The sequence below is a fragment of the Haliotis asinina genome, chromosome 10 (genome assembly GCF_037392515.1).
Source record: "Haliotis asinina isolate JCU_RB_2024 chromosome 10, JCU_Hal_asi_v2, whole genome shotgun sequence".
Lineage (NCBI taxonomy): Eukaryota > Metazoa > Mollusca > Gastropoda > Lepetellida > Haliotidae > Haliotis > Haliotis asinina.
The window spans coordinates 40,890,938-40,912,057 of record NC_090289.1 but is presented as its reverse complement, the minus strand read 5'-3'; the positions used below and the strand labels follow the sequence as shown (position 1 = coordinate 40,912,057).

The following is a 21,120-nucleotide window of genomic DNA, read 5'->3' as shown; positions in this document are numbered from 1 at the left end:
AGAGCAAACCGTGTCCACCAGTGTGGTCAAGACACCCCAGGTTCTTTCAGAGCATATCATGGCATCTTCCTTCACATAATGATGTGAGCGAGTTTGGTTTTACGCCGCTTTTACCATTATTCCAGAAATATCGCACTGGCGGACACCAAAAATAGGTCTCATACATTGTAACCATGTAGTGGAATCGAACCCTGATCTTCGAACGCTTTAACCCCTGGGCTACCCCACCGTCCCCATAATCATGTGTGGATTGCATCAGTGACCCTCATCATAAGCCGGGTCTCACCCCCACTTATCTGCTCTTATCTTACCAGTGTAATGTTGTTGATGTTACCGAAGACGACAGTCATTACATTTTAGCCTCATGAATCCGGGTCAGATACGGCCATTTTCATCAACCTATATAAGCGACTCTGTTTCAGACCTGGGAAACACACGTTGTTGGACAGAAACACTTCTGGTTGTCACCATGGGTTATCAAATGAGTGGTCCTCTTTTGTGTCTTGCTGTGATAGCACTCTTACTGTCCGGTGGCCTTGCACGCCGACAAGTTTCTCAGTTGCTTCTTCTTGAGAAAATGGTGACAAATAATGCCAGGAGGATAGGCGAAATTCAAGGGAAAAACACACAGGAAATTGAGAAACTGAAACGTGGACTTAACAATCGTATTGAGGAACGCGTCAAGTATCTTCTCCGGAAGTGGGCAGGAATGCCTGAAATACGTAGGTACAACAAAATGCTTCAAATGTGTCTAGCAAGATATATAGATTAGACTAGGGATTTAAAAATTCTTAATGATTATTACTGATAAGAGCTTACCAGGTCTTCGTTTGAGTATTATAATCTAAGATTTTGACCGTCGAGATTCGGATTAGACTCGATCTGCAGCAGCACGTGGTTATATTAAGGGACGACTGATGTTATCGGGTGGTCAGTCTCGGTGGTTCACACATGTCATCATATCCCAAAGCTTAAATGGATGCTCAAGATGTTGATCAGGGAATTGTCCTGTTCAGACTATAATATTTACATACTTCTGCTATATAGCTGAAATATTGTTTAATGTATAGTGCTAAACAAGCGAAAATTAATTCATTAATTCAAACAATTTTCATTTACGTGATACGGGTATTATTCTATAATGTCATGTCAATTCTTTCATGTCATGGAGGGTACTTTTATATCATATTGATTTTCGTCTTTTACAGCAATCTACTGCCCATACCCCGTTTTGTCTGATAAATTATTGGAGGTGGCTTGTGAAGGGCCGTTCACGGAGGGTCAGACCTGTATGCTCAAGTGCCCCAAGTCAATTCCACTGAAAGGCTCCACTAATATCACATGCACTCGTTCTGCAAATGACTATACAGGCTACTGGACAGCAGTCGAGGGTGAAGAGCCAAAATGTGATGGTAAGTACCACCAAGACAGACTGATAGCCTAGTGGTTAAGGCGTTTGCTCGTCACACCGAACACCCGGCTTCGATTCCCCACATAGGTACATTTCTGGTGTTCCCAGAATATTCGATATATTACTGGGATATAACCAAAAGCAGTGAAGCAGTAAAGCGGATCTTTCTCCAACACTGAAGGTCAGAACACAGTGGAAGTCTGTCGGTGTGTTTGTTCTAGGAAAAGCTAGCCAGTATCATATTGCTGAGCCATATTGTTAACGGGTTAACATGGCGGCTCCGCTGAGACAGTGCACACTCACCGAGCCAATCAGCCTTTATCTCCTTGACCCCGAGCGTCAAGGCAGGAAAACAACAAGTAACCGCGACGGGTATGATTCAACCGGGGCTAGAATCACTGACCTGATCTCTTGGCTGACGCTCTATCCACCTGGCCAAGGATAACGAATTTTTTCATTAAAGTTCACATGCAACGCAAAACACAACTTTGCAGATTCTGGCACCTATCAGCATGGGCTAACAGAAAGCAGTTATCCAAAATGCAAATTCAACTTACAAATTTGAAAAAAAACACAATAAAAAAAGCCTAAGTTGGGTGAAAAAGTGGTTTCACAGCTGTGCTGCGCTGCGCTGCGACCATAGCGTATGTGCAGGGATTAGGTTCGCACGCGAAGGCGACTCGTACAAACACGGCAAGTGATGCGTGCACGGATTATCGCTGCGGTAGAAGTTGGAGAAAAGAGATGTTTCTTGTGATTACTATCATCTTGGTCCTGCAGTAATACATAAACACTGGCTCCATACTTGGAGATTTACAAACCAATTCTGTAAGAAAGTGTTGCATTAGAACACAGGCAAACTGTGGCGCAAATGGGATTGTGCAACATAGAGAATATGACAAGTCTTCTTATATGCGAGCGAAGCGAGCAAAGGTTGGCAACGTTCTTCCCTCGCTTCGGATTGAAAAATGTTTTCATGTCAAAATAAAACATAGCCACCATCAAAGGTAGGCTCCCATTTCCTCACTTGGTTGTGCTCTCAGATATCCTTCCCCATGTTGAATAATTACTCACGTGAAATATGTTTTAGTCAACATTTTAAACGTCACTCGTGGTATTCTTATCGTACTTCGCCTCCATTATCCCTTGCCAGCTTCCGGTTGAACGGAGTGAAGGAACAAGAATATGCAGAATTCTATTTTTTTTTAAAAAAATACCATATTACCGAATTTGATCATGAACATGTTGGAGCTTATTTGTCTTATCTGTTGTTGCCAATGTTAGATTTTTCGTAACATTTATTCTACATAAAACACTTTTGGTGTAATGGGCGAATGAAGCAGGGGTGGTAACTGTAATTCTACCATGACTCCAGTAAATACTGGATTGTGATTGGTTAATCAAAGTCTGATCTCCTAAGTATTCCTTATGGAATAATACCCTCGTGTTCCTTCACTCCGTTGAACCGGAAGCTGGAAGGGGGAATGGAGGCAAAGAACGGCCTGATGTTCTACGGGTTGCGCTTAAAATGTTGAATAAAAAATATTTCACGTGAGTAATTGTTTAACATGGCGCTTGAAATGTGAGAGCACAACCAATTGAACAAATGGGTGTATACCTTTGATTACGGCAATATTTTATTTTAGCATGAAAAATATTTTTCGAATCGAAGCGAGGAAAGTACGCTGTCAACCTTTGCTCGCTTCACTCGCATGTAAGAAGACTGGTCACTTTTCTTTATGCTGAGCAACACATTTGCGCTACAGTTTGCTTGTAATTAGAACTACTAATTTCATTGCTAAGAATTGCTCAGCTTGAAAACTGAAATGTTTTAGTATGTGTCTGTGGAAACATGGCAACACAGAACTCAATATCTGTTTCACTGATACCTATGTGTCTGCCTGCCTGTATGCCAATGACTACATACAGTACACAACTTCAATCTCTGACCACATGCAGTTTGAACTTAACACCCATCAGACTATACACCATAAACAGAATACAATGACTTATGGTTTGTGCACCTTGGTTCTGTCTCTGTCACATTATATAATTAACACACACAGGCAGGTGTGATACTTGTACATATGACATGTAATAATATTTGTGGGTTGCAAACAAATTGTATCTATTTTTCCCGGGTGGCAGGATCGGACGGAAACGGTGCAAACACAGACTGCCAGTTTCAAGTTCTGCTTTGTACTTTCAGCCATGCAGTAGTTCACCATCTCAGTATTTGTTGCTTGGAGCTCGAAGCGAAATGCAGACAGCGTGTATTTACAAATCTCAATCTCTCTATAGTCATGATTAAAACTTCTACCGTATATGATGCGACGTTTCGGTATGGATTCTTATGCTGTTATCACTCTTGCTTGACAACGGTATATGAATTATTATCGAAACGCCACATCATATACAATGAAAGTTGTTATCCATAAAAATCTTACTTATAACTCACCATTTCCAGTGAAGAAACCCCAAGAACATACAGCACTTGTATGTATTTACCTCTGAATACATGATTAAAACAGCTTCTCCTACTGTATATGATGCGACGTTTCGGTATGGATTCTTATACTGTTATCACTCTTGCTTGACAACCGTATATGAATTAATACCGGAACATCGCATCATACACAATGAAAGAATTTGTTATCCATAAAAATCTTACTTTCTTATAACTCACCATTTCGAGTGAAGATAACCCAAGTACAAAATATTGCACTTGTGATTCGCGGTTGTACGCTTATAATATATCATGAATAAGTGATAAGTGTGCTTTAATTATGTTTGATTATTTGGTTGCATGTGACCTTTAAAGATACCATTAACTGTAGACATGAGACTTCATGCATCTTGAACACCAGTTACAACTGGTCTTTACCAAGACATGCTTGTCGTAAGAGGTGACGAACGGAATTGTGTGGTCAGGCTCGCAGACTATCTATTTAATCGTATCCCCATTAAATAGGATTGTCTGGTCTCTGGTGTAAGTCCATGTCAACCATTATAGATAAAATGGATAGAATTATCATTAAAGCGACCGCACATTATCAGAAATGAGCGGTCCACTGTAAGTTGATAACCCTCGCAATATACTTGACGACGGGCCATTATCAAGCCCGTTGTTACGTGACGTCATAAGTAGCTCTGCTGTTGAAGTTCAATCACCTACGGCTCGATTGAACTTGGGTTCATTATTGACGATATATCTGGCTCACATTCGTCACATGTGCCTGTGCCATTATGCACTTTCCTGTCTGTGCCAGCCGTAACAATTGTACCATAAATTACAACATACAGCAATGAAAATATCGACTTGAAGTCTAACATTGTTGATCACTGAAAACAATGGCGACTGGTAGTATGGGCAAAGGTCAAGGTCTCCTTCGTCGGGAAGTTAATGAAAGACCTCGGGCCTCTGCAAATGATAATGCCCTGGAAAATAGCGTTACCCTTATATTGTTTTCTGTTGCAGTGCCAACATGTCCACCATTGCCGGCACCTCGAAATGGTGCTCTGGTGTGTGAGGAATGGTCCGGCGGTTCCCTTTGCCAGATACAGTGCCAAGAAGAATATGATATTCCAATCAATGGCGCCAAGCAGACGATTTTCCATTGCTCCCGTAATGGTGTTTGGAATCTACAGAATGTACCATATTGTGCATGTAAGCATTAACATCTTGCATCAATTACGATAACGATAGACCTAAATGAGGTGTGGTGTCATATGTTTTTGGGATCGTGACACAGGAACAGACTTTCCTGTACCAGGCGTTACAGATATATGATATGACCTGGTAAATGATGTGAAAACACCCATAACGCTTAGCTATAAATACGTGCCCTTATTTCTGACAGGACCAAAATGTTATATCCCATCTGAAATACATCGGGGCATACAACCTTTTACTCGTACAGCTTGAAATGCAGGCTAAGATTCCAGGCGGTTTAAATTTAATAGGAACCCCAAACCAATTTACAATCAGTATTTCAGCTATATTATGCCCCAAGCTTGATGATGAAGGTAAGACTTCTTAGAGGTCGTTTACCACTTGAACTGTACCCATGAGCACAAGTACTGTTGTCGATAAACACGGACATATAAACAAGACGAGCCGTGATTCGAACCCACATTCATCCGTTTCTGACACAAACCCACCATACCACAACATATTATTTTAATTTTCAGATCGTGAATTTGGCGATAGATTAAGGATGCAGGAGAATTTCTATTTCCGGGAACAGTGCAATCCCAGAAATTTACGTATGAAGGAGTCCTTCCTGGAGGTGGTAAGAAGGTCAGATCTTTGTCCAGATAGTAAGTACTGCACCGTGGATAATGTGGAGGTCAAGTGCGGCGATGCAGTTGAAGAGGATGATTGGGGCTTCTAATTCTGCCTTTCGAAATGTTCCTTTACAGAGACATAAAAAATTGCATATCAACTGACCGGACTTCGCTCTTGTTTATGTTCTAAAGTCACACAGTGGCCTAATGTAGGCCTTTCCGTACGCACTACATATTATTTCAAAGAATTATATAAAAATACTCCATCATTTACAAGTGCGACAGTTGGGTTCCTGGCAACGTAGATTTACGTTCGGTTCCATGACTGTACGTGAAGCTGTACAATCTGCGTAAACAGGGCTGATTGGATGAACTGAATGTGAACAGTAGGGTTTTTGCGCATACTTCAAGGCCAACAGGGAACGCAGCGTCACTGAGTAAGACTGAAATATTTTTAGGCCGGAAATGTACTTTTACTCAACATACATTCACACGGAGGCCGACATGCCACAGTTTTTGTCCTCGAAATCATCAGCATTCGGGAGATGATAACTGGAGAAGAAGATTTAAGTTCGCTCTACGACATGATGTTCAACCGCATTGCGTGCTAAGCTCCATTTAGACTGAACCCGTGAATATTTGATTACAATTGGTCTTCAACAATCCTAGACCAGTTCTAACCCAGATCTGCCCCGGTGGAACAAATTGATAAGCGTGAATCTGCGTGCATAAGTGTGCGTGCACGTGTGTGCGTGTGTGCTTGTACTTGTCTGGACTAATATTGTACCTACGTTTAGCATGGATTCGACCCGTAAGGGTTCTGGGTTAGAGCTGATCTTCAGTAACCCACACTTGTCGTATGAGGCGACTAACGGGATCGGGTGGTCACACTCGCTGTATTGGCTGACACGCCATCGTATCCCAGTTACATAGATCGATGCTTATGGTGTTGTCTAGTGTTACGGTTAAGAATTTACCGTGACAAACAATGTAAGAAATCCCCTGTGAACCAGCAAAACAGAACACAGACAATTGTAAAATATTCAGATATTATCATTATGCAACGAGGGCAAGGTATACAAAATCACAAGTCAATTTCACAATGCCGACTACAAATTCAATACAAATGAGACAAAATCTAAGGCAATGGGTCAGAAGATATAATATAGCAAACTCACCAAAGTCTCAGTACGAGAGAGAATCAAGTATGCAGAATGTAAACGCAGTGATCGGTCTCACAGCAGATAATGTAGATTCAGGTGTTGACGGATTTTGATGATCAAACGTTGGCAGTGATGTATATCCTCCAGTCATGTGAATGTGTGTCGCCCTCAACAAGGCAACCAGCCTTTTTATATACACTCGTAACACTAGTCCATTATTTACGGACCTCCGCCATATAGAGGGAATATTGTTGAGTGCGGCTAAAACAAAACTCACCCATTAAGTTAACATGGATGCTCCACTTGAACCAAGTCAGAGAGGGATGTCGGTCATATGTCCTGTTTAACTTTTAGTTAGGATCCACCTGACGAAGAGGCAAGGAATAGCCCAGAAACGTCGTGAAAACAATAAAGAAGTTGACATCCATAACATTTTGTCGTATATTAGTGAACACTATGTACCATAGCTAGATGTTGATCACTGGATAGCCTGGTCCAAACTCGATTATTTACGAACCGCCTCCATACAATAAGTGTTTACCTGCAAAGAACATGGATACACATGGCACAAGTCAAAGCACGGGATAAATTATAAATCACGTTGAAACTTGGGAAGAGATCCTTCACATGCCGATCAAAAACCTTTTCCACTTTTTGAACGTTTTACTACTGAATTTACAATTTGAGTGTAGAGCAAGATTAGCTTTTGAGCAAGAGTATATCATCCATGCACACAAAGATTATCCTAGCACGACGACTGTCAAAAGACCATGTTCAAGTATAAGAGATACCATAGTCGAAGCGCTACGATAGCCTGGTGAAACGGTGACAGGGCCCCGGCCCTCAAAACGACCGAAGAGCTACGACTGTCGTACATCTGTTAAAGTATGAGAGTTGTGATCATCTTAGCGCTACGATCGTTTTGAGGAACGTTTCTTGGCCAAATCAAGAGTTTGACAATCAGAATAGAATGATGATTTATATACATAAAGTAACAAACCAGTAAAAGGCATAACTGATGTCATGAGTTATGTCTTGCCTTAATGTTGTGTCCCTCACTAGAGGTCATCGTATTTACTTTTGTGAAGACCGGAAACGCTTGACGGACAGTTAACTAAAACTGACCCTTATCCATCGCTTATACAAGTCAAGCATCCGCAGATACTGTTTTTTCCGATCTGATGCTTCCATTTTGTTTACATACTACTTAATATGATTGATAACACCTAACTCCCCTGTTTATCCGATTACATACAGGTGAGGAACACATGGTTTCAGTTCCCGGATGTTTGGAGAGGCTTGAAATGATCACCTGATTTTTCGGGGTGTCTGTGTAATGTTAGCTTTGGAGGCAGTTGTGTTAAGATACTAAATCGTTCAAAAGTGAATGCAGTTTTACGCCGTTTTTTACCATTATTCCAGCAATATCATATCGGGGGACACCAGAAATGGGCTTCACAACTTGCAGTCTTCTATGGGAATTGAACCCGAATCTTCGGTGTAAGGAGCGAACGCTTTAACCACTAGACTACCCCAGCGCCCCCATAATTGTGTGTGCTTTGGATTGCATCAGTGACTTTCATCATAAGCCGGGTCTCAACCCCACTTATCTGCTCTTATCTTACCAGTGTAATGTTGTTGGTGTCACCGAAGACGACAGTCATTTTGGACCTATGAACCTCCGGGTCAGATATGGTCTTTTTCATCAACCTATATAAGCGACTCTGTTTCAGACCTCGGAAACACATTATTGGACAGAAACACTTCTGGCTGTCACCATGGGGCTTCAGATCAGTGTACTCATGGTGTTGATCAGTGGATTTACAGACTTCTGCTATATGGCTGAAATATTGTTGACTATATAGTGCTAGACAAGCGAAAATTAATTCATAAGTTTCTGAAGCAATTTTCATTTACGTGATTCAAGTATTATTCTATAATATCTTGTCAATTCTTTAATGTCATGAAGGACACTTTTATATCATATTGATTTGCGTCTGTTACAGCAATCTACTGCCCATGCCCCGTTTTGTCTGATAAAGTCTTGGAGGTGGCTTGTGAAGGTCCGTTCACGGAGGGTCAGACCTGTAAGCTCAAGTGCCCCATGTCACTTCCACTGAAAGGCTCCACTAACATCACATGCACTCGGTCTACAAATGATTATACATCGCAGTTCCAACAATTCACTAATTTTCCACCAGTGTTGTGTGGAAAAGTGGTTTCCCCAGCTGTGCTGCACTGCGACCATAGCGCATGTGCTGGGATTAGGAAGAAGAGAGAAGAAAAAATAGTGTCACATGCTATAGATATCGGTACATTGTGACAATAAAAACAATTATAAATAGCATCCGGCCATTAAGCTTACAAGACACATAAAGCACTCTTGACATAAACAGATCAAATATATTTTACACACAAGTTTCTCGAAAAGCATGTACGTACGCACACACACCCACGCATACTACCCTATCACATACGTACGTACATATATACAAGCATATACTCGCACATATCACCCTAGGAGTTACACAGTCTCCACCGATACATACGATAAAGTACAGTGGTCAGAGGTTTTAACATATCCGTTTGTTGTAAAATACAAACGGCTTGCTGTGCGACGGGCAACAGAGGAAGCAGGATAAAGCTGATTCGTATTCGTATAAAGGACAGCCAAGTAAAAGATGAATCTCATCTTCCACTGCCTGGTGTTCAAGAGGTGTTTTCGGTCGAGTGAAGCTTCCACGTTCTGTCTCTAACGGGAGAGAACCACCTGAGATGGGATCTAGGGATCAAGTCCTGTAACGTAGGACTCAATCACCAAGGAACTCTTAAAAAGCCTATATGTTCTAAGTTTATTTCCATTTGACTGACCACGGTCGTGCCACAAATCTCTCAACCATTGTTGTTCATCAAGAGACTGGATCCACTCACAGGACATTTTAATATCAAGTCCAGTCCTGTTGTACAGGTCCTGAACTGGGAGCTGTAAACTCGAAAGTACCTTATTGGTAACGTTAATCCAGGATCTATTAAACTTCCGAGACCACCTGATAATCTAAAATCTGGCATATGGTTCAATTTATTCCCAAATATGAATATTTCTATCTTTTGTTTACAGATTGGGCTTGTCCATCCCATCTCTCCCCTGACTGCCAAATTTGGAGTTTTACAACCGATTCCGAGAAAAAATCTACAAGCCCGGTTTTGAACTGCATTTATACAGCTAAATTCCTTTGTACCCCAGACATCAGCGCCAAAGGACACGATAGGCTGAACGTAGTTATTGTACATGGTATTACAGACATTGTAAGCCATACCACCTAGAGTCCTGAATTTGCAGAAAATTACACCCAGAGCATGATTGGCCGATTTAACAATCTCTTTGGCTGTATACTTTAAGTCGAGTTTTTCTTGCAAACCAACTTCCACCAATGTTAAAAATGAAACTTGATCTGGAAACAGAACACGGACGGTAATGAACGACTTTAGGTTTCTGAATATTTACCGACATACGCCACTTATATTTTCAATTAGAGCACCACTCAGATACGACGTGAAGCATCCTCTGCAGCGACAAATCATCCGGTGCTATCAGGGCCATGTCATCTGCATAAAGGAGAAGATTCAACGTAACTACAACGATGCCGACACCACACCCAAGCTTATTAATTTCCGTGGCAAGGTCATTGGTGTATACCGAAAATAACGTCGGAGATAACGTGCAACCCTGGCGGACTCAAGAGTTTAAACCAAAAACTTCTGTAAGTACATCACTAACACGAACCCTTCCAGAAGTGTTTTAATACATTGAGTGAACTGCCTGGAGACACCTACCATTAATTCCCAGTTGAAGCAATTTATACCATAAGCACTCAGTCTGTCTGTTCACCTTGTCGAAAGCTTTCACTGCATCAATAAAACAAACTGTTTATTCGTATTTCCATTTTTAAGGATGGAATAATATAAACTACAGATATGCTCTTGCGCACCTTGACCCGTACGGAAATCATTTGATTCTTCGACTGAAAGGTCATTCCTTTCCAGCAAAGTCTGAAATTGAGCATATCCGAGTAGATCTTACAAGGGATCGACAACAAGGAGATACCTCGATAACCAGGTGGGTCACGTGGGTCCAAGTTCTGCTTCTTAACTGGACTAATAAAACTATCGGGTATAGTGTTGAACGTAAAACAAAAATTAAAAATTCTGTGTAGAACTGCAATACAGGATTTTTTTTTTTAAGAGCCTCAGCCGGTAAACAGTCGGGGCCAGCAGCCTTTCCACGTTTACCACATGCGACTGCACGTTCAACCTCGCTTAGAAGAATGGGCGAATCGAGGTCACTGCATGGTGTCATTGCGTGGGTGGGTCACGTAAATCACGTGGCCCTTAGTTACATCGTTGACATGCTGAAGGTGGGTGTTGTCAAAGGAAGGAGAATCGACATCTGAGGACAGCGAAGAATAGTCAGCCTGCCATTTACCGAGAACAGTTGCTCTATCCGTGGACTTCTCGCCATTAACCATTACCTCCCACGGAATACTGTTGTGTCTATCACTAGAAATACCTATTCTACCGATTGTCTTCCATAACTACGGGAATCCCGATCTGCATGTTTATCTAACAAACACTGCTGTTCATCCACTTGATACATACGTTTAGCCTTTCTCAATTGTCTATCAAACATCTTCCTTTCAGACACAAAAATATGCTCAAGACCTTTCCTCTTGATAGTTTTACAATCCAACCACGCCCTTTCTGCGATCTTGACCTTATCCCACTGACACTGAAGTTCAGGAGACCAAATGGCTTCTACCTTGATTTACATCTACCTGGATTGTTGCTCCTAGGACTAACGACAGCAACTTTATCTAATTCTGTGTACATAAAATCTACAAACTCTGATTAAACAGAATTAACATCACGTTGGACATAAACTTGTGAGTCTAATTTGGCAATAACGTCATTAATCCGATCACTAACCTCGCCACCCTGAAGATATGATACTGGAACTTTACTAGCTACATAACGTCTACATGCAACACCAGCACAATCACTCTCTCTATCAACACCCTCCATATAATCTGTATTCACAGGCTTATACACAGGTACACGCATCTCCCAACTCAAGATAGAATGGTCAGGTACACATTTGGGCATATTCATACCATCAACAATTGAGGGCATTGTAATAATATTAAAATTTCTGAAATAAATTAGGTTCATATGGCTTGATCCAGGAAGGCGAGTCGTATAAACACGGCAAGCGATGCTTGCGCGGATTACCGCTACGGTTAAAGTTGGAGAACAGCGATGTTTCTTGTTCTGATTACAATCATCATGGGTCTGCAGTAATACATAAACACTGGTTCCATACTGTTACGAGTAGAGAGATCACACTACATACTCATAACAATACATGCAGATTTATGAATCAAGTTTTCAAGAAAGTGTAGCATTAGAACCACTAATTTCATTGCTAAAATTGCTCAGCTTGTTTTAGAGTATATCTTAGGAAGCATAGAAACACAGAACTCAGTGTCTGTTTCATTGACACCTATCTGTCTGCTTGCCTGTATGCCAATGACAACATACAGTACACAACTTCTATCATTGACCACATGCAGTTTGTACTTAACACCTATCAGGCTATACACCATAAACAGAATACATTGACTTACGGTTTGTGCACCTTGGTTCTGTCTATGTCACATTATCTAATTAACACACACACGGGCAGGTGTGATACTTGTACATATGACAAGTAATTATATTTGTGGGTTGCAACCAAACTGCATCTACTTTTCCGGGATGACTGGATCGGACGGTGAACACTAAGACTGCCAGTTTCAAGTTCTGCTTTGTACTTTCAGCCACTCAGTAGTTCACCATCTCAGTATTTGTTGTGTGGATCGAAGCGAAATGCAGACAGCATGTATTTACCTCTGTATACATGATTAAAACAGCTTCTCCTACTGTATATGATGCGACGTTTCGGTATGGATTCTTATGCTGTTATCACTCTTGCTTGACAACCGTATATGAATTAATTCCGGAACATCGCATCATACACAATGAAAGAATTTGTTATCCATAAAAATCTTACTTTCTTATAACTCACCATTTCGAGTGAAGATAACCCAAGTACAAAATATTGCACTTGTGATTCGCGGTTGTACGCTTATAATATATCATGAATAAGTGATAAGTGTGCTTTAATTATGTTTGATTCTTTGGTTGCATGTGACCTTTAAAGATACCATTAACTGTAGACATGATACTTCATGCATCTTGAACACCAGTTACAACTGGTCTTTACCAAGACATGCTTGTCGTAAGAGGTGACGAACGGAATTGTGTGGTCAGGCTCGCAGACTGTCTATTTAATCGTATCCCCCATTAAATAGGATTGTCTGGTCTCTGGTGTAAGTCCATATCAACCATGGTTTTCTGTTGCAGTGCCAACATGTCCACCACTTCCGGCACCTCGAAATGGTGCTCTGGTGTGTGAGGAATGGTCCGGCGGTTCCCTTTGCCAGATACAGTGCCAAGAAGAATATGATATTCCAATCAGTTATGACGCCAAGCAGACGATTTTCCATTGCTCCCGTGATGGTGTTTGGAATCAACAGAATGTACCATATTGTGAATGTAAGCATTAACATCTTGCATCAATTACGATAACGATAGACCTAAATGAGGTGTGGTGTCATATGTTTTTGGGGTCGTGACACAGGGACAGACTTTCCTGTACCAGGCGTTACAGATATATGGTATGACCTGGTAAATGATGTAAAAACACCCATAACGCTTAGCTATAAATACGTGCCCTTATTTCTGACAGGACCAAAATGTTATATCCCATCTGAAATACATCGGGGCATACAACCTTTTACTCGTACAGCTTGAAATGCAGGCTAAGATTCCAGGCTGTTAAAATTTAATAGAAATCCCAAACCAATCTACAATCAGTATTTCAGCTATATTGCGCCCCAAGCTTGATGATGAAGGTAAGACTTCTTAGAGGTCGTTTACCACTTGAACTGTACCCATGAGCACAAGTACTGTTGTCGATAAACACGGACATATAAACAAGACGAGCCGTGATTCGAACCCACAATCATCCGTTTTTGACACAGACCCACCATACCACAACATATGGTGAATAGAGGAATCTTAAAGTAATATCATGAATGAAACATTTTAATTTTCAGATCGTGAATTTGGCGAGAGTTTCAGGATGCAGGAGAATTACTATTTCCGGGAACAGTGCAATCCCAGAAATTTACGTATGAAGGAGTCCTTCCTGGAGGTGGTAAGAAGGTCAGATCTTTGTCCAGATAGTAAGTACTGCACTGTGGACAATGTGGAGGTCAAGTGCGGCGATGCAGTTGAAGAGGATGATTGGGACTTCTAATTCTGCCTTTCGAAATATTCCTTCACAGACACAGCAAAAATAGCATCAAATGACTTCGCTCTTGTTTATGTTCTAAATTCAAGACCCGCTGGCCTAATGTAGGCCTTTCCGTACGCACTACATATTATTTCAAAGAATTATATAAAAATACTCCATCATTTACAAGTGCGACAGTTGGGTGCATGCTTTCTGTGCACATACCGGGGCCCTGGGCCCTTTACGAAATACGTGCCATTCCAAATGAGTGAGGGAATTGTTACACCCGGCATTCAGCAATATGTCAGCTATTTGGCGGTTGTATGTAAATAAAAGTCTAGACCAGACAATCCAGTGATCAGCAGCATGAGCATCGATCTGCGCCACTGATCTGGAACCGATGACATGCGTCAACAAAGTCAGAGAGGCTGACCATCTGATCCCGTTATTCGCCTCTTGCGACAAGCACGGGTTACTGAAGATACATTTGAACCCGGACCTTCACGGGTATGCCATTAAAAAATCGAATGAAGAAGACTAAAAAGATCAACTTTATTTCGTAATAAAAAACCCCATAACAATCAATTTAAATCTTAACATGATCAGAACTATCAAAAGGTTTGCTGAAAGCATACATACAATGAAGCCCGATATTGAGGGAGGCGTTGTCCCTCGTTAAACCGAACTTATCCGTCCGTATTTCTGTGCTTCCGATCTCCCGCCGCCCTTAATTTTCGTTTCGACGTGGAATCAAACATTTCCTTTTCTCATTTTTTCCCGAATTTGTGGAAATGTACGTCTTACTGTCATAAAACAAACATAGGCACCAGTGCCCTTGCGTGAAAAACAGGGAGCTATCGTTTCTCATCATTCTACTTTTACTGAAAACTTGTTTCCGACTCAACAACAAAAGCCAATGTAAAAACAGTATTACCTTATGATCATACAATTGGTGAAAAGATTTTTCCTGGATATATTTACTCTTGTCAGATCCTTGCTGGTTCAGGCTGGAGATCAGAAACACATACAGAAACAAGGATGGCCTAATTAATGTACACTGTATCACAAAACACTTCATTGAAATTCATGACTGTTCGAGGACAAAATCCTTCTCAAAGGGCTCTTTGGAATATGAATGAATTTCGTTAAAAGTATCGTGATTGTACAGTGCATGTCTCAATCATATAATTAGTAGGCTGTCTGAAACTTCATTTTAAGACTTAACAGAGAACGGCAACAAGAAAACTGTTTTTATAAACTGAACCACTTTCAGTATGCTATTTTATCCTAGTCTGCGATCGTGTTTAACTTCGCCTAAAATCTGACAAATCATAACTTTAAAGAAGCAGTACACAGACTGTAACATATAAGATATGAGGAAGCCGCTCCCATCAATATTTGAACAGAGGAGATTGTTTCACGGATTCGCATTAACGGGTTTATCTTCTCTAAAAGACATCGTGTTGTTGGTAATACAGTTCACTGGTGATACCTCCTTTCATCCAGATCTCTAGGCTACCCCTACCCTTTGTTCAGAAGGCTAAAATTTAATATTTTCACCAAGATGAAACATCGGCGAATATATATTATTCTCATTCTTTTTTTCAAAGCGTAATGGACATCCTCCTGCCGATCCACCGCCTTAAAACAGTATCCATTATCTTTTGAACCACATTAAACCACGTAGCATTCTCAAGACACCAATTAACTAGTATTACTGCAACATGACAATATTACAGCAACAATACATATTTGACATCAACATTGAAATTGAGCCACATTCGGATATAACACCTCAAATGCTTGTTCCTTACCGTAGTGGGATAATCTATCCATCAAATGGGACATGAATTTATAACTTTAGACCATATCAGTTTGTTCCTGAACGTTATTTCTAGAACTGGCTGATTGTCCCTACTCTGTGAAACATTCAGTATGTGTCGTATATTCCTCTACACATAGCGACGAAACACTCCGCAGCAAAAATCCAGCAAGCAAAATTTCATAAGCAGTAGCTACTTTAATACATTCAGCTGATGGAGCTTTTTTCATGAATATTTTGCACAAATATTAACGTTAATAGATGTCCCAAACGCCCCTTTTAAGCAACGATTTCGTTTACCATTCTCTGGAAAACGCCAGGAGCCTGAAATATGTTCGAGTGATAAGAACAAATACAAAATGGGTTACATATCTTCTCATAAGAATTTCTGGTACACTTGGTACGTGGAAACGATTACGGTGAAGTCACTGTATCGCATCGTCACGTACTAAAGTCACACACTGGTACGTTTTCAGACCCATCACAAATATTGATAATAACAATAATAGCACTCTTATAAAGCAAATACCCATGTACAAGCATGCTCAAAGCGCACAATCAATCTGATTATTACCCCGGATAGCTTTGTGTTGCCGTGAAGCGCTAGGTTACTAGCCGTATGACTTATCCCACCAGGTACCCATTTATTACTGGTTGAACCGACACTGATCAAGTCAAAGCATTAATTACTGAACAGTGTCGTTTCCTGTTTACTGGGTTCCGTGGTATTGCACAACTTCCTGCGATAACCAGTCCAGAATTTTTAGAGTAATTCATTTAACAGATTACAAGAAATGTTAATAAGTATGATTTGATACGTCTAAGCACGTGTAAATTGAACACCACGCTCCTTCTAATCCTTGCAAATACGTCGTACAGCGAGCTCTGACAAACGGAAACCATTGTGCGTTACAGAACTACACCGAATAGCGCATGAAACCAGAGATGTGTCTAGTGTCTACTTTTCCTTTGACACGAGAAAAGTCGGATCGGCTGAAAAGTAGGTAATTGTCTGAATAGGTTAATGAGATTCATGTTTCGGCATGCAAAGCTCGGAATAAATTACATTAATCACTCTGTCATGATGTATATGAATTGTAACTCCAGGAAAACGTTAAAATAATCGGCTTCCTAAACTATATGCATTCAAATGTACGAAATTCTATACTGATCTATGAGGTGTCTGTGTTCGTTTTTCGTTTGAATCATCGAAAAAAAAAGAACTGTTGCAGCTTTGGTTGCCATTGCTCAGTTCACGAAGCATACACATGGTTGAAACATATAAGGTAAGACCCGATTTGCCCTCTATTGGTTAAAGCAATGCTCGGTAAAAGATCTGGTAGCCACAAAAGTGGGTAATATGGAGCAGAGCATAGATACGGTTACAACAGCGGACGTTTCTTTCATCGTATGACGTGTTCACTTATCTGTGATATATTCCAACAACAACGTCACAATGGACATGGAGTTGGGTTTTGCAAATACGAAAATGTTCAATCTCTTCTCGTTATATTTTTCTCTCTTGAATATGTAATATTGCGTTATTATGAACAAGTTTTGAAGATGAAGATGACTTTGCAACTATTCCTATTAAAGAGAAGCTACCTTATTTAATATTTAATATCATGGAAGATTAACTGTCGACGTTTGCGATTCACAGGTACAAGTGCAGAATGAAAATTTCGAATTGATTTTGGAACAATCCATCAATTACAGATAAAAAAGGAACACGGAAATAAAGCTGTTGTTTGATAAATCAACTAAAGAGAACAACATTCGACAGTGTAACCATTCGCCAGCTGCTTTTTATTAGTTAAACTATTTGTCCGTTCCGGTAATGGCACCATCCAGCTAAATGATATATGATACATTCATGTGTGCATAACTTGCACCATATTATTACAAACTATGAAGTTTCAGAAACTATCACCAACCCACTGGTCATGGCTGGTAACTGTCATATCGAAATACAGGAACTCTGGACGCTGTTGGATACTAAATGCAAAAGAATATTTCTGGGCCCTTTATTTACAGCGAGATCGTAGCGTACGACTTCCCTAATTCGATACACCAAAGACTTATAGAAGCCACATTCCTCGAGTAACTGGACTAAGACATTGTTGGATCAGTCTGACTGTATGTCATACTCTGTATGTAATGATTAGGTGTCACAAGAACAGAAAGTAATTTAGCATCTTTACACATATACAAAATGTTCCTTAAGTTTTTCCTTAAGTGGATAAACCATATTTGTATTCTGGAGAATCACATGACCATCCAAATATTGATGTTTGAGCTCTAGATTTAATAAGAAACTTTATCTATTTGTTTAGGTTTAACCAAAACAAATCGATAAATGATAAGAAATCATTTAGCCTTCTTATTAACCTGCACTTGACATTTCAAGGATTTGAAAATCAGGCCGCCATATAGTCTCCTCTCTCCGCCCGACGAGCTGGCTTTTCCATCATGGGGTTGTTCTTGTACAGTCGCCATAGATTCTGTATGATGTCACCGAGGACTATCTCATTGGTGTTCTTGCCCACCACTCGCAGGACGAAGATGCCGTCACTCCGGAGATACTGCTCTGCAAACTTCCGTGCCAATTTCCGGTCTTCGTCTCCATGGAGCTCGTCCATGACCTTGAGATATTTCTTGACGTAACCAAATTGCTTCATGCGCACATTGTTCCTGACAATCCAGAAAAGGAAGTTTGCAATGGTGATGGTTGCCACGCACACGTACCAGAACCACAGGAAGGCAAAGATTCGTTCGTTTAGGATGTTGTAGGGCAGGGTGCAGTGGATTGTGTAGGGCTGGACGTTTGTGAACTGGCGGACCTTGATGTCGCACAATGTTTCGAACGGGAAACGGGGAGAATTCAGCATAAGATCGCTGTTCTCCGCCATGAGCGAACTGATGACTTCGAAACCATACAAGCTGTACCATTCTCCAAGGAATGCATTCAAGAGGTAGAGCTGACTGAGAACCACCACAATGTAGAGAAGCTTAATGAAGACATACAGTCGCGTCAGATACACCCCATCCCGCTTGCCGCACATGCAGCAACAGAGTCTGGACATCCTGTGACGTATGCGTACGCATATGTTCCAGTGATAATCTCTGTGAGCCTGAAGCCATCGGTTGATATATTGTGCAATATGCCTAATCGTTTCTTCCGACTTCTCGGCTGGACACAGTTGGGTGTCAACAGCCATAGTAACCAGCTTATCAAGGCTCAACCCAGTTGTGCCATTGAACAAGCGCCAGAATACAGACGGAAGCTTGAAAAGGAATGCCATGAAGAGGAGGATTATCGGAACCCATTGATAGTATGGAATTTCGGTCGACTTCCGCTGTTCCTCTTGTGAAGGGATCACGTCGTCCACATGAATATAGTAGGTGTTTTTAACCCAGCAGAGTGACTTGACATAGGCAACCCTCGCTGCAGAAAAATCTGGTGGACAGAAGCATTCAATAGGGTTGCCAAGGAACTGACCGTAGCCAACGAACACAGCAAATACGGTCAGGATGATGACAGTGTACAGGTGATTTAGTCGGTCTACCCAATCGTCGTCACTGCTGGACCGGAGCTTTGAAAACGTGGCAAAACCACCCAAAATGTAGTTGATGCTGAAAATATAAATGACATGATGAGGGATTTTCGGGTCTTACTGGTAAACATGTGTTTTTCATAAATCGCATATTCATTTGCATCAGTGATTCCTGGTCGGATAGTGAAGTATCAGTGTGTAATGATGCCTTTTGCCTTTAAGTAACCTTACCATGGCTACTATTTCATCTCATTTTGTGTGTTAGTAACTCTTATTGGGCCCACATGTAAGAGAAAAATTCAACATCAAGTCGCAGTTATTTTAGCCCCATAGCGACAGTCATATTTAGGTGTTTCTGTGCATACACATTTCAACAATACATTATCGTTTTACAATTTAAAAAATCATTGGTAGTAAATTTAAAAACAACGTATTTGTCAGGACATACAAACTTACAAATGATGATACTAACCAAAGCCAGAAATTAGTAATGAGATGCGACTTCACATGTTAGGACACACATGAATGATCCCATCTCTGGCATGGCAGTTGGACATTCCTACACGACTGCAATCGTAATGACTTTCAAAAGATTTCAAAATACGATTCCTCCAGTCAATTCTTTACATGTGTGCCTTTCATAACCCCGGTTGACATAAAGATCATAAACAGATAAAACTGATCTAGGGCAGATAAGCCTTTCTACCTGTGAAAAAACATAAGATTCTTATACAATCGTAATTATCATGTTGATTATATATGAAACGTTCGTCTTCTTATGTTTTTCTTTCGTGCATTTGGACTTATTGGGCGCCTTATGATCACTGGAAAAGTTGGGTTTTTTATTTAAATAAAAAAATATATTATATATTAATTTTAATGACTACAGATTTGGTACTGTATATGGTGCTTTCTGCTTTCTACGTCTGCCCCAGTGGCAGCTGATACCTTACTCAACTACCTGAGACAGTAATATAAGTCTTTTTCTCAGAAATAGTATGTAGTAAGTATGTTCAGCCATCATTATCAGTGATGAGCACTTCAAATACTTACGACATGGCCTTTCTTTTCCCACATACACCCACTAGTAGTGTGTGAATATAATCCCCTCAGACAGGACAACTGAAAAATATAAATTATAGTCACTTACCGAATAAATAACACTGCTGGTTACAACATGAACCGCATACACGTGCCATACAGGAAGAGGCTCTATTTACACCAGGCCCATTCTACTGTATATATTTCTTAATATGGAATCACTGGTCAGATATTGCATAAGATTGCCAGGTAATGCCCTTACTAATTGTGCTTCGACTTTGTAGACTGAGTAATGTGCAGATGATTGTAAACATATACACAAGATTCCCGACTCCACAAGACAATAGAAACATTGATTCATATTCCCATTTCTCATTTATTGATAATCAGGAGTGTTATCAGCTACAGACCCGCGTAAAATGTATTCGGACACTCGCCTAATTTCTATA

General features: G+C 40.6%; 2 protein-coding genes across 2 annotated transcripts; one reads left to right on the top strand and one right to left on the bottom strand.

Annotated features, from left to right (window-relative positions):
• The first annotated feature begins 415 nt into the window (after positions 1–415).
• LOC137298294 (uncharacterized) lies at positions 416–5,860 on the top strand. Its single transcript, XM_067830487.1, has 4 exons — positions 416–722; positions 1,209–1,412; positions 4,890–5,078; positions 5,603–5,860. The coding sequence occupies exons 1-4, from the start codon at positions 470–472 to the stop codon at positions 5,803–5,805; spliced, it is 849 nt and encodes a 282-aa protein (XP_067686588.1). The 5' UTR covers positions 416–469; the 3' UTR covers positions 5,806–5,860.
• Positions 5,861–18,493: 12,633 nt separating this feature from the next.
• On the bottom strand, positions 18,494–20,688 carry LOC137298695 (innexin unc-9-like). Its single transcript, XM_067830977.1, has 2 exons — positions 20,684–20,688; positions 18,494–19,709 (listed from the first exon to the last, which is right to left on the bottom strand). Exons 1-2 carry the CDS (start codon positions 20,686–20,688, stop codon positions 18,494–18,496), a joined length of 1,221 nt encoding a protein of 406 aa, XP_067687078.1.
• Positions 20,689–21,120: the final 432 nt, after the last annotated feature.

Excerpts from the sequence above, each read along its gene's own strand:
- LOC137298294 (XM_067830487.1), top strand. The coding sequence starts at position 470 with ATGGGTTATCAAATGAGTGGTCCTCTTTTGTGTCTTGCTGTGATAGCA. Across the intron at positions 723-1,208 it reads GGCAGGAATGCCTGAAATAC|CAATCTACTGCCCATACCCC; the intron begins GTAGGTACAACA and ends CGTCTTTTACAG. Across the intron at positions 1,413-4,889 it reads TGAAGAGCCAAAATGTGATG|TGCCAACATGTCCACCATTG; the intron begins GTAAGTACCACC and ends TTTCTGTTGCAG.